The sequence below is a fragment of the Anguilla rostrata genome, chromosome 1 (genome assembly GCF_018555375.3).
Source record: "Anguilla rostrata isolate EN2019 chromosome 1, ASM1855537v3, whole genome shotgun sequence".
Taxonomy (NCBI): Eukaryota; Metazoa; Chordata; class Actinopteri; order Anguilliformes; family Anguillidae; genus Anguilla; species Anguilla rostrata.
This window is the reverse complement of record NC_057933.1, coordinates 34,698,872-34,713,592: the sequence shown is the minus strand read 5'-3', so window position 1 is coordinate 34,713,592 and position 14,721 is coordinate 34,698,872. Positions and strand designations below refer to the sequence as shown.

The window sequence follows — 14,721 nt, the reverse complement described above, 5'->3', positions numbered from 1 at the left end:
TCTCGTAGTCTACATGTATATATTAATTCCTATTATCAGTATTACTATTATAACTCATAACAAACAAAATACAAAAAGATATGATAACTGATGAAAAACACATTTTCAACATACAAAAATTCCTCACACTTACAAAGTTACTCACACTTACAAAGCACTATCTATAAGTCATTAGGCTACTTCAAATCTAGGCCTGCAATTAAAAGTATTGATAATCAAAATTGTGCCAAGTTACATGAAACAATATTGGCTATCTTAGCTCACACAAATTAAACAAGCTGTATTCCACAGCAATGCGACCCAATGTTTTCTAAATTCTTTCAAGTAATTTGGCCCTGTGTGTACAAGCATACTGTGCATTAATGGGGCAACTAGTAAACTACTTCAAACTAGTAAATGATTTACATTTTAGGATTTGTTTGCAGAGATTTAAGAGTAAATATTTTGAAATAAGCCTCCTACACAGGGATTAAAGTTTAGTATTTCACTCCCAAAAAAAGGTGATGCATTTCATAATCTTTGACCAGCATTGAAACATTGATATGAGATTATATACTGTATTAATGTGTATCTGTCCCAATAGTTACATTACGCCATCGATAAACTACTAGCATGAATGCCAGACCAACACGGTAGGGAATGCCAGGCCAACATAGTACAATGTAAAGCCAATTCAAGCAAAATATTACTGCTTGTCCAAAAGAAACATTGCCACTTCAGCATCATTTTCCATGTGTTACTCAACCCACCTGCTTTGTTTGCCATAGAGGAGCTAGCTAAGTAGTGCAGACATCAATGTAGTTGAGCTACAGACACATTCATTACCTTATCAATAACTATCTAGGTATACAAGGGTGAAAGTATGTGCTGAGTTTATGCCTACTTTGTGCAAGCGCTGTACATATGCGCATAGTGGACCTTGCAGACATAACAGGGACAGGATCCGATTATCTCATACTTCTCCTGTGCCACCAGGTATTTGCATCACAGATTTCCTGGATATTAATGGAGTGGACCCCCTTAAGTATTTTAAGTTATTTATTTTTCAGTGTCAGAAAATAATTCAGCAATCATACTGTCAGGACTCGTGGGGGGTACGGACCCAAAAGCAGAGGGACAAAACTCACAACTCCAAAATGGGAGGAGAACAAAAGACTTTACTAACAAAAAAGGCAAACAAGCAGGGAACAGAAAAGGCCACGATGGGCAAAAACACAAACTCAAAAAATATCTAATAAAACAGAAAACAAGAGGAACTCAAAAACACGGGCAGGGCAGGACACAGGCAGGCAGCGTACAAGGGCAGGTACGTATGGTCAGAGCAAACACAAGTAGGAAACAAACACAAGGAACCAGCACCTGAGTTAAGGGAACAAAGAACTTAAATAGACAGGGGGTAACAAGACACAGGTGAACTCAAAAAACAATCAAACCAGAAAAGGAGGGGATAACAAGACACAGGTGGGAACAATGATAACAACAATAATACAATTAACAGGGGGGAGCAGGACACAAAACAGAAGTGCTGCCATCTGGCGGCCCAACAAGGGAAACACAGACAGGAAAACACAGAACCATGACACATACATTTAAAACAAAATCACAAAAAACCTTGACAGCTATGTACAATATCAAATCTTTATCACAGCTTCCAGTTTTTTTGGAAGATACGATTTCATAATTACTATGTAAGTATTACTGCTCAAAATATTTTGGTTATATACGTTATTTTTGAAATTGAGTGTCTTTAATACTAGCTATTACTGAATTCCATCCACAGATTGAGGTACTGGTGTTTGTATTTCTGGGATCCCTAGTACCAAATACTGCATATTATCCAAATATATGAAATAACCATTAATTGATGAAAACACTCCCAACAGAGAGAAGGACCATGTGGCAGGGCTTGGTTTGTTAGGTAGAATCAGGGCAATCGGAGGACCATGCCTACTGGTTAAGTAGGCGCAGACACCTGCAGAGCGTTACATATCGGTCCAGGGTTTAAAAGTATCCATTCTTTTCCCAGTTGGTGTCTGAGACCATGGATCGCATACCGTTCAGAGAGAGAGAGTGTGACGTGAAGGTCCAGATTGAAAAGCTGTCGGTTTTGGTTAATTTATTTTGCTTGTGTTGGTTTACTTTATTATTTTTACCTAGATCTTGCAAGGGTGACAGGAGAAGCCTTTTCCATTTATTTGTACTTTTTTTGTACTGTGAAACTGCTCTCTTTCTCTGTCAAATAAATTGCTCTCTTTGTCAAATAACGTGAAAACCAGAATCAGCATATCTTCCTCTTTCCAGCTCTTCTGTCAACCTGGGGGTGTGTCACGGCATGTGACAGACCAGTATATAGAAATGTGACTGGTGTTCCAAACCAAAGCAGGTCATTTTTAAGACAGTGGAATGTATCTATAATCACTTACATGTGTTATAGATGTGTACTTAAAATTCATATAATAACAGACAAATTACTAAAATTGCATATTCTGTTTTGACATTGCATTCATGAAAATTTAGTTTTCCTTGAAGCAAGAGTATATTAAAAGGTTTGTACCTACTTTAGTTTACGGTTTTAAATTACTCCTCACTGTAAAAGATTGGTGCTATTTATTAGGCTTTATATTCTGCTGTGCTGCAATGCTTTTGTGAATTTAAATACCATAAAATGTGCAGAACAGATCTTATGAGGTAGTTTAAGTGAACATTTTTTTTCTCATTTTTACCAGTCTCCTTGTGTGCTGTCACTAAGTATGGTCCGCACAGCCAAAGATTCCCCAGTGAGAAGTCAAACTTTCCTTAATGGCTAGAATGAATAAAAACTACCCTATTAAAATGCAATTCTGAGGCAATGAAAGCGGTAAGTGAAACAGCCGGCTACCACCACAACCATTGTGTATTCTGGGACATTGAGGCCACATTAATTTTTTCCCCGTGATGTCTGTCCCAAGTGCACATTAGCATGAATTGCACTGTAATCTGTCTTGTAGAAGAGTCACTCGTCTCTGGTGAATAGGACTGTGTAATATTGTTCCATTATTTAAAGGGGCAGTGCCTTTTCAGATTTGGGTTTTGTTTCTTTTTCCTTACGGATTTGCATTTTGTTCCTTTGCTTATTGAAATATTTTTTGTTACTGCAAAAAGTTTTTTTGCCCTTAGTTCTTTGGAATATTAATATTTTTCTTGCCACAGATACATAGTCTGAGTTGTTTTTGACCCAATTTACATATCTTATTTCTTGAGTGAACTACTCCTACATAAAGAATTATTTATTTTCCAATAGTAACTTATGCAGTATAGTGTATTGGTAGTGATTTAGAGTTAAAAAAATTTTCCCCGTGTCCATGGTTTCTATTGTTATTTTATTTTTTAAAGAAGAATATTATAATAATTCTGCCTATGTCCATGGTTTCTATTATAATATATATATATATATAATTTTCTTTTTTTTTTAAAACGAAAGGAATTCTCATCACATTTGTCATCATATTGTTTTTATGATTTCAGTTGATTCAAATATACACAAGAGGACTACGGAAAACTGACTTTACTTTAAAAAAATGATGGTTTTGTAATCAGTAAAATGAAAGCCCAGTGCCTTAGTGGTGGTCAGGCGAGAGCAAGCAGCAACTCTTCTCTTGCATGCAGTATATTAGATAACTACTGGATACAGGTGTTAACAGATCGACATGGAGACCCCATCTGAAGTTGAGTCATAAAAGAAGAGAGATTGCGTGCCACAGATTTTTAAAGAGAGATTTAATGTGGAATGGGTTTTGAGGGATTGCCAAGGTTGTTGGTTGTTTGTTTGTTTTTTGATGAGCCAAGCCAATGCCCAGTGGATGTTTTACCAGCCCACACAGACACCTCTTGTACCACACAGGATAAATCTTCCTTGCGGCAATGTGTCTTGGGTGCAATTTACAAAATCAACCTCACTGTAATTAACATCTGGCATTTTTCCTAAGTAGCAGCTCTTTACCCAGAACATGTGCCCAATAACATGCAAGAAAGTGGCAAGCAAGAGTCTGATTACTTGTAAAGCCATTGAAGGTTTGCAGCAACCAGACAAACTTTAGGTGAGGGAAGTAACTTTAGTAAATGTGTATTCTTAATTAAAAGTATTTCTACATCATAAGCAAAGAAATATTACTTAAACCGGAAAACATTAGCTTTGACCAGAGGGCACTAAAGTAATTTAATGCAAGGACCAAGATTAAGGGACATTCCTATTCTGGGGTGTGGGTTAATGGAACTTGCTGACATTGTGTGTATGGACTCACTGCAATGAGAAATAGTTTTGTTACCTTGCTAGTAGGTGCGCAATTAACTTGCATCACTTCTTATTTTCATAATTTGCTCTGCATTAAGCACCATTTTCCTAATCATAAGGATGCCTTTCGACCTCTTTTTTCCTCAGATTCCAACTTTTCTCCAATGCAGACAAGAACAGGAAGTATGAGGGAATGATCCACACCGGCACCTTATATGGAAAATTGGATTATGGTAGCAAGCACTTCAGAGAAACAAACATGGAAATACTCCAGGGAAAAGTAGTAAGTTGCACATCTCTGCATCTTACAAGCATGTTCCAGATTTGCTTCATATATATATATATATATATATATATATATATTCTTCTGTGACATTCTCAGCTTCATAGATACTGTATTTGTTGGCTTCATATAATTTAAAGGTAAATACGTTAAATTACATTAGTTTAAAGTGATCATATATTTTTTTTAATGAGTCAGGGTTAGTCTAAGTATGCACACGTTTTTAATTTTTGTGGTCCTACAGAACAGCGGTGAGCTTCTACTAAAATGGTCTTACTTTTTTGTGAGAAAAAACCTAAAGATAAAGATGCAACCTGTTCTGCTTCAAGCTTTAAGAAAATTTATTTCACTTCTCTTCAGACCCTTCAGGGATGATGGTTTCTTATTAGCAGCTCGTACTGAGATATTAGTTGCTTGTCCAACTGAATTCCATGTGATTACCTGGAACTACTTTGTTTCTAAATAAATAAAGAAATATTCTTTTTACTGGCAATAGGCATATGTTTTTGCTCAATAGAGGTACAACTTGCCATCTAACTGATAACGTAAGATACACTTAATGTCCCTTTAGAGCAACATTTTCTAAGGGCATTCCCAAGGGCATGGACAAGACATCAAAACAGAATGATGAGAATATGCTTAAAATGTAAAAATGAAAAACACCATACACACAACAGACAATTAGTAGGGTGATACAAGAAAAGGATTTGAGTACATACATAAGTGATGCCTCCTAAGTACTGACATAGCCAGATTCATATTAGTGTTATGTAATTGGTAACAATGGCTGCTTGAGGGCTCTGTGTTCTCCCTTTATTCAAACTGCCAGTATGCATAAAGTTGGGTGCATGCAGTGGGATGAGATGAGATATGACATGGTGAGGAGGCTTTGCAGTAAATATCCCTCTGCAGATCTGCAGAAACTTGGGTGGGACCACAAACCTCCCATCCTCCCCAAATACAGATGATTGAAACCTCTCCCAGTATCGCAAATTTGGTTTAGCCATCACAGTTATGATATGTTTTGGTGCAAAAATCTGGCCCCCCAGAAATATTTTTTTTAAAACACTGGACAGTGCTACATTTCCTCCTGGGTTGAACAGCAGAAGCAAACTCATATTTTAAAAATTAATACATTTTTTTTTAAAATATATAGGCATAGCCTATAGGTCCGCACAACTGTCTGAAGTTGTAATGTGAAACATTGTGTGTCATCTCTGGCCACTTGGCATGAAAGTGAGGCCTGGTAAAAATGTATGCGTGCAGCAAGTACTTCCAACCCGGATACCTCAGCAGTAGTCTATATTCCTTTGGCAATATAATATTTTGGCTTGTTTTAGCTTGATAAGTTTGTTGCTTTGTATTCATGAAATCATGAAAGAACAATTGTCAAATATGTGTCTGGTTTGCTAACATTAGGTCATTCTGTAGTAAAACTGGACAACGTAAGTTCATGAATTCAGCTTGGATATTTCTCCCAAAAAATCGACAAACATGTAGTTAAATGAACTGTTAACTTATGACTTAATTTTTATGTAATTTATAGAGGGTCCAAGCATTGTCTGGCATGACGCATAGGTGACCTAATTTATGTTTTTGTCATAAAGTAGCTCACTGTAGTTAATCACTTATTTAAAGTAGTTTAGTTAACTACTTTTCTGTTATTGGTAGCTGTGCTGTAGCTTAACTACTTCCAGTGTCAAGTAATTGGTAGCTTAGTTAGTTACATTTTCAGAGTAGCTTCCCCAACACTACAGTAGCCCAGGAGCCTATTTGTGACACACTGACCTATGTAGCATATACCCCAAAATTCTCAACAATCTCAACAAGAAACCGAGAAGCAATGTGAATTCAATAGATATTGCTGATTTTATCAGATTTAATTTATTTTCTTTGTAGGCCTGCCGCTCAGCTATGTGCGCACCATTTAATATGCAATATGCAAGATTTAATAAACAATTTTATGGCCCAACAACTACTAACTTGAAAAAAATCTTATCAACACCTGCACTAGGGTGTTTCAAGGGTTGTTATCAGCCCAAATTTCAGAAAGCCAGAAACTTAAATATCTGGTTTTTTATGCCCATGATAAGGAAGACTATGCCATGGCCACTGAAAAACAAACAAGTAAATACATAAAATAATGATTAAATGATTATATCAGCAGTACATAATCCCCAGTAATTAAGATGCCATTTCACATTTCATCACCTCAAGGGTATTTATTCAGGCATTTGGGGAATAAAAACATTAAAGGTAGACCCTGGTATATGACATAGAAGCAAAATGAGCAGGGAAGCCTGAGAGGCTGCACTGACAGGAAATGAGCCCAGCATTAAATTTAACTTGTTGGTGAAAATCCCTAGTGGCCATGACGCCATCATAGCAACAAGATAAAGCCAACAATAGCTGAAGGAATACCAGTACAGCTGTGAGGAACGCTACTCACTGAACACTGAAATAAACGAGGAATTATAGTACAATTGTATTATGGCATTTTACTGTCAATATCTGTGACTAAATATGGAATAAATATAAAAGCTTATGTTTGATTTTACACGTAAAGATGTTCCTTTCGAGGTTCAGTGGTCATTTATTGTCTTCAACAATCCGTTTGTGAAATATATGTTCATTTGTGACACCTGGGTACCTTCCAAAATAGCTGTGCATAATACCACACATGTTGTTTACGGTGTTGTCGCTCTTCGTAGTACAACCTGGCTTGACTGACACTTAATTTATCCAGTGGGGGGTCGTATTAGCTTTCTAAAGATGTATGATAAGTCTAATTTTACTTTTGGAATAGCGTTTTATAGCCCTGCATAACCAAAAGTTGTGAATAATTATCTCCGCATTACGCGTTCACTCTGTGGCAGCAGTAAAATACACTGCACCCAGCAAAACTTTATAGAAGAGTTTCGTCATTTCTTGGAAAATATTATTATTCTTGAGAACTTCTGAGCATGGCTAAGGCATATGTTTGTTGATAGACTCAGCTGATACTGTTTTCTGGACAGAAGGGGAGAACACATCATTGATTCTCTGTCTCTGTCTCTATCTACTAAACACAGATAAGATTTCTATGTTGATATGTAGGTTGTTACTGCTCAAAATATTTTGGTTATAAATGTTATTTTTGAAACTGAGTTACTTTAACCTCTTAGCGCAAAGCCCCTAGTGGTCGGCACACCGGCGTGCCGAGATTACTGAACTCAGACATTCGGTGCTACTGCAACCAAAGTATGAGTTAAAAACAGAAACACGTTGTTTTAGTTTCATTAGTAGACGATACAGGACAACTATGCCGAATACGAATACGAGTTTCGCAGCGTCAGTATTGTCGCTCTGGTCGTTCATTTAACATGCCCCCCTCCTTGCAGTCTCATCTACAACTACACGCCCCACCCATGACATAATGGACAATATTGTCTATCTTGGCATTCATAAAAATGTTATTTCACCACTAAAAAATCGCATTCCATCATAGCAATAAGATAAACCCGCCAATAGCCCTAAGATATGCCAATACAGCAGTGAAAACGCTGCTCACTCAAAAACAAAATAAAAGAGAAAAAGTTTTAAAAAATGATACCATGTCATTCTACAGTCAATATCTGGGACTAAATATTGAATAAATATACAACCTTACCGTTCGTTTTACCTTTTGAGACTGAGTGGTCATACATTGTCTTGGACAATCCCTTGTGAAATATACGCGCATTTGTGATGACTTGGTATCTTCCAAAATAGCTGTGCGTAATACCACACGTGTTGTTTACAGTGTTTTCGCCCTTTTTAGTACAGTCTGGCTTTATTAACAATTCATTTATTTAGCAGGTGAGAGTATAAGCTTTCTAACAATGTATAACATGTCTAATTCTGCTTTTGGAATAGCGTTTTATAGGTCAGCGTAACCGGAAATTTTCTTATCATCGCATTCAATTACACATTCACTCTGTGGTAGCAGTAAAACAAAGACACTGCTAACAAAACGTTGTCAACTATTTTCGGAATTTCTTGGAAAATACTATTATTATTGAGGACTTCTGAGCATAGCTAAGCCATATGTTTGCTGATAGACATAGCTGACATCGTTTTCTGGTGTAAGACAGGAGCGGATAGAACTATATCATTGATTTCCTGTCTCTGTCTCTATCTACTGAATTATATACGTTATTTTTGAAATTGAGTGTCTTTAAATAGGTTAGTGGTATTATATAATGTGGATATTTCACACTGTAATGTAAGCGTTAGTTAGAAGTGTAATAGTTTTTGTGAAGCATGCAACAGTGATGACGTGAGAGTTGGAGCATTGCCAAAACGTGGTGGACGGTTGAAAATTGTTTTCATGTCGTCCCGTTCCCATACAAGAAAACATACGAGAGTACAGAGTATAGAAATACATACAAGAGTTAATTATTACACATTTAGGTGCTGTTCCGTTGTTGTGTGACAATATTTTTGCATTGTCTTTAACCTGATAGCAATGTTCCATCTTAAAACTTCATAAGGGGCTCATTTATATGCTTTATAATGGACAAAAAAGCATTTCATTCATTTTTGGAGAGATTTTGGGTATGTTTCTGGACCCCTAGATATTTTAGACCACTGTACTGATAGAAAGCTTGTAATTCCCACTTGAAAATGATGCAACAGTGAGTTTCTTGAGACAAAACAGTTGATTTGCAGTGAAATATGTGAATATGTTGTGATTTACAGCAATGCATAATTTAGACATTTTGGATAGATTTGGAGATGCTGGGTACACTGCTTAGTTACTGCTTCATAAACCTATAGTAGTTCTACATATCCACCCTTAGATTTTATGAACTTGTGGTCAAGAAGTTTTTGATCCAGGACATGTATAGTTTAACCTGCTGTATATATGCAATCTCTCAGTATTTCATTGCAAACAAAAAAAGTACAAATTCATTTTTGATTTTTTGTCTAAACAGTTGCATTTGTGGCACTTTATTTCTTCCAAAATTATGAATATAAAATCTTCTGCGTTAGTATTGTAAATTGTACAAATTTCCTGCTTCATTTAAGCCATTTTTCAAGTCTCTGTGGTGTTCACACCTGGAGTTATAAAGCTTTAAATAGGGTACCCCCTAAATAGGCAAGGATTGGCAAGATTTGGCTTGTGCCTTAAGAGGTTAAGTAACTTTTTGAATAAATTGTACTTCTAAGAGTAGTTTTAATGCAACATACTTTTCACTTTTACTCAAGTATATTTGTGAAGAAAAAATGTTACTTTTACTTTATATTCGGCTACATTCCGCTCGTTACTTTTATTTTTTACCCATTTTTTATTCAATGCACGTTCTGTTCGTTTCATTCTCTCAGAGAGACTTCAGCCAAAGAGGCTGACTGGTCTTTGCTTTGGCTCTGTCATAGCCCCACATGACTCCGTTTCACCAATCAAACGTAGCCAGTCACAGCACACAGAAGGATGAGTGGATGACAACAATGGCAGAAACAACGGCGGGTGATTCGTAGGAGGCAGAACACCCCTGGCCTCACGTCAAACTACGTTTTACTTACAAAACTACCAAAAACAGTAGTTACATTATGCGCTGCCTTCTTTGTATGCCTAGAAATGTGGACATTTCAGCCTACAATAACTTCGAACCTTCAGCCTACAATAACTTCGAACTTGAGAAAATATGTGGCGGTAAGTTGTAGGTTAGTTTTGGCTGTGGATAGCTAACTATTTGACTGAGTGGTCATTTATTGTCTTGGACAATCCGTTTGTGAAATATACGGGCATTTGTGATGCCTCGGTATCTTCCAAAATAGCTGTGTGTAATACCACACGCTTTCTTGGGAAATACTATTGTTATTGAGGACTTCTGGGCATCGCTAAGCCGTATGTTTGCTGATAGACCTAGATGACATTGTTTTCTGGAGCAAAACAGAAGCGGATTGAACTGTATTGATTTACGGTCTCTGTCGCCATCTACTGAACACAGATAAGATTTCATCATTGCTATGTAAGTAGGCTATTATTGCTCAAAATACTTCGGTTATATACGTTATTTTTGAAATTGAGTGTGTTTAAATAGGTTACTGGTATTAATGTGGATATTCCACACTGTAATGTAAGCATGAGTTAGTAGTGTAATAGTTTTTGTGAAGCATGCAACAGTCATGACGTGAGTGCTGGAACATTGCATAGCATACATAACGTTTGTTTACGCTATACCGGAAGTTCTGCACATATTCCGCGCAAGGCATAAAGGATAAATCCCTGTAGCCTCATTGATATTTTTTCTGTCAACGGAGGGTTCACCCCAACAAACTGACCGGGTATACAGAAAGCGAAAATCCTCCTCTTCTGACGAACCTCCTGTGTATTGTTTTATTTAAAGGGATATGATTTAGGCCATATTTGAATTTGCACATGGCTATTTTATTACATTACATTACATTACAGGCATTTAGCAGACGCTCTTATCCAGAGCGACTTACACAACTTTTACATAGCATATTTGTAATATATTGTAAAATATATTTATATTTTGTTTATTTCTATTGGACAAGCATTTACAATTTTATATTTTGGACATTTAGATTTCGTTCATCTTGCTCTTCTTATTTCAACATTAAATCAGATTATACGAAGTAACTCTTGAGTAGTCTTTTCACAAGATACTTTCTTACTCTTACTCAAGTAATTATTTGGATGACTACTTTTACTTCTACTTGAGTCATTATTATTTTAAAGTAACAATACTTTTACTTGAGTACAGGTTTTGGCTACTCTACCCACCTCTGGTGAGTGGCTTAATATACTAGTTCCCTTTTTGAATGCATCGCATAATTATCCTGTCATTTTGATTCAAAGATTAGTCACTGTTTCTACTGACTAAAAATATGTCCAGTAGACTGCATGTAATTCAGACACTATGAATTAATTTTTTGTGGCATAGCCTATCTACCTGTTTCTATCTTTCAATTAAGGCATATGAACTGTACTTTTAACTCAAACAAGCGCAAATCCCCAATAGCTGCGACCGCACAGGCGCATGCATCCATGTGTGCATGCATCCACGCACACACCCTCACACAAACACGTGACCTCTTCTTTGGTTCATGACCAACCTTTCCACAAAATCTTGTGCAAATCTGAGAATCCATTCGGGAGTTATGCGCCTTTTTGTGATAGGCCACGCTCATCGCCACGCCCCCTCACACACCCTCACACAAACACGTGACCTCTTCTTTGGCTCATGACCAACCTTTCCACAAAAACTTGTGCAAATCTGTGAATCCATTCGGGAGTTATGCGCCTTTTTGTGGTAGGCCACACCCTTCGCCACGCCCCCTCTTGGTCAATCGGCCTGAAAGTTACTCAGCTGTACCTTCCAGTCATGACCAATGTACATGCCAAATTTCAGCCTCCTGGCGCTAAAACTGTGGCCGGTATGGGGTGGGACACTTTGTGGACTAACCGACCAACCGACCGACCGACAAACAGAGCTATAGAGCTGCCGGTCGCAGCTAATAAAAGAGGGACACTTTATGCACCATGGGCATTGCTTATACAAAACTAATTAAGGAGGGAAGTAAATGAGATGGAAAAAAATAAAAATGCAAGCATAACTTTGCTGTCTGGTTTTAGTGTACTTGTTTCTATTTGATGGTAGGTAAACAGTTTAATAAGAATTTCAAGTGTGTCCTTAATTTTTAGAGGTCACAAAATAATTTGGTTTTGTTCATTTTGTTTTTGCTGCTTTTTTATTTGTTTTTTGTTCATAGTTTTTTCAGTAAATCTCCCAGTCTTACTCTGAGCCTTTTGGCAGGCTTGGCATCATTAACCTACTGCAAAGCAAACTTCCCATCAGTAATTAAGTCAACAGAAAGCGCAGCATGGAGACTCCTCTCCCCATTGAGTGGATTACCCTCTGTGCTCCCCAATGCTTAACTGATAATAATTCCAAAGAGCTGCTCCTTTTCTGTGTTTGGAAGCCACCCACTAGTATTGTAGCAGTGAGTGAGGTGCAGTGTCGATCCAAATTAAAGATTTTTTTGATGTTCAGTTTTAATCTGTCCAGACTCTTATTATGCAAAACTACCATTATCAGGCTTTTATAGGTCTATTTTGATCAGACATCAATGTTGACTTTTCTTCTAAATTTAATGTACGGAATCAACATGGAGTTAAACTCTACTGAGGCTGTTAGTTTCTCGGTGATATTATTTTTCTTTTATTTTTTTCTGCAAGCTGCAAAGACTTGTCTTATTTTATCGTTGGAACAAAGGTGTAGTATTTTTTAATGACAGGTGGTTTGATATTCAATCAACATTGACTGTATTCGGGATCTGAAGGAAAGGGACTCTGATCTGTAAGTGGCTGTCAAAGTTGACACTAGGCTCCTGTCTGGAGACCCACCTTGGGAAGTCAAGTAGTAGCAGTGCTTTGCTCCTATTAACACACAGCTGTTTGCGCAATACACGGGAATCCCATGATGATGGTGTACATGTGTCTTGGCATAACTGTTATTATAGGGAATGGGCGTAGATACTTACAGGTGTCAAGGACATTGATCAAAATTGATTCTCAAAAGGCGAAGATGAACGATGAAGACAATTGCTAATTCCGTACCTTGAAAACCAGAGTCAAAGAGTTTGAAGACAAGAAGAAAAATGCTGCTGGCTTGGTTGGGCTGTAGAGATAAGTGATATAAAAAATGTAAGATTGATTGAACCTACAGTTTCTCTCCCTCATCCAGCTGCAGATTTGTTGTTTTTTGACATGTGTACGCTTTCAAATTGAAAGATTTTGTTCCTTTCAAACATAACTTATTTCTTGTGCCTGGTCCTCGTTTTAATGAAATTCACAAAATTTCCTTTCCAGTTTAAATTACATTAAACTGAACAGAATGATTGATTTTATGCTCTCAGTTATGGATACTTATACTTATACTAGTTATGTGTCAATACTAACTTTTGTAAGTAGGTACTAAAGTTAGAATAAAGGGTAGAATTTCATTTCACCAGATTTCACCTTGCTAGTATGGTGCTTGCCAGTAGGTAGGTAGCAAACAATAGCTAATGCTAACTTCTTTAACATAATAGCTGACATTGGTTAGATAATTATTAGATTATTAGAGTCACTAGATTTAACACACTTTTGTTCATAAAGTCACTAAAGCAATAACAGTATTTAAATTGCTTCTTTAGTATTTAGATCCTGTGGGTACCTCCAATGAACTAAATGGTTGTTGTTTATATTGAGGGTAGACAAATTAATTAAGCACATTAGCAAGGTCAGAAAAGACCCAGAACAAAATAAACAAGTAATACAAATTTTAAAATGTGATGTATTTTTTGGCTACACACTGCCTCTCTGTATTTCAATCTCAGTGCACTCTGAGGAATATAATCAAGAGATATAATTAGTAAATGGATATAAAAAAGGACGAGACTGCTGCCTATTTAAAGGCCCTTGATTTAAGTCCAAAGTAATTAAAGTACATGGACGCTTTTTCCCCTCCCCCAACAAGGCTGGCAAGCAATTATGCACAAGGTTTGTCTGCTGGTAGTTTTATGAAAAGTGGTTTCTGACTCCTTAATTTCTCTCCAGGAAAGCGGTGTCCCTTGATGACGATACAGAGGTTTGAAACCTAAATTGATTCTAAAGAGGAAATTAGATGGTACTTATTACACTGTCTAACTAGTAATCCACAGTCATTTGTCTGTCGCTTGATGTATGTCCTGCTTTTGTCTACCTCCCATGTTTAGCAATGAGTCACACGATCAAGGTGCTGCACACAAAAATGTGCCTTTTAATGAATCTCAGTTGCTCCTGTTTTTTGCATTGACTCACAGGAAGATAATGATGAATATGGTTATTTTCAAGTGCATTTCTGATTATATTATACCCCCCCCCCCCCCCACACACTTTAATTTTTTCACTGTCACCACCTTGAGATCTGTTATATCCACAAATTAGCATGTCTTAACCCAAAGCAGGATGTGATAATTTGTGACGATTTATCTTAATATGAAGAAAGAAATCCAGGGAGTACAGGGCTTACACTGCTTCAGACTCATTGCTAATGAAATGAGGTGCTGCCATTTGTGTTGTAGGTTGCTCTGCAGTTTGACTTGATTATTATGGTTATTATGGTTGCTCTGTGTTACACTTTGTGTGTTTTTTTTT

General features: G+C 36.9%; 1 protein-coding gene across 5 annotated transcripts in view; it reads left to right on the top strand.

Annotated features, from left to right (window-relative positions):
* The window catches only part of spata17 (spermatogenesis associated 17), a 168,619-nt gene that overhangs the window by 110,818 nt on the left and 43,080 nt on the right, over positions 1-14,721 (top strand). For all 5 annotated transcript variants that reach the window (XM_064335834.1, XM_064335821.1, XM_064335843.1 and 2 more), the window contains one exon: positions 4,418-4,553. In XM_064335834.1, coding sequence (XP_064191904.1) covers positions 4,418-4,553 — 136 coding nt within the window. The remainder of the gene's footprint in view (positions 1-4,417; positions 4,554-14,721) is intronic.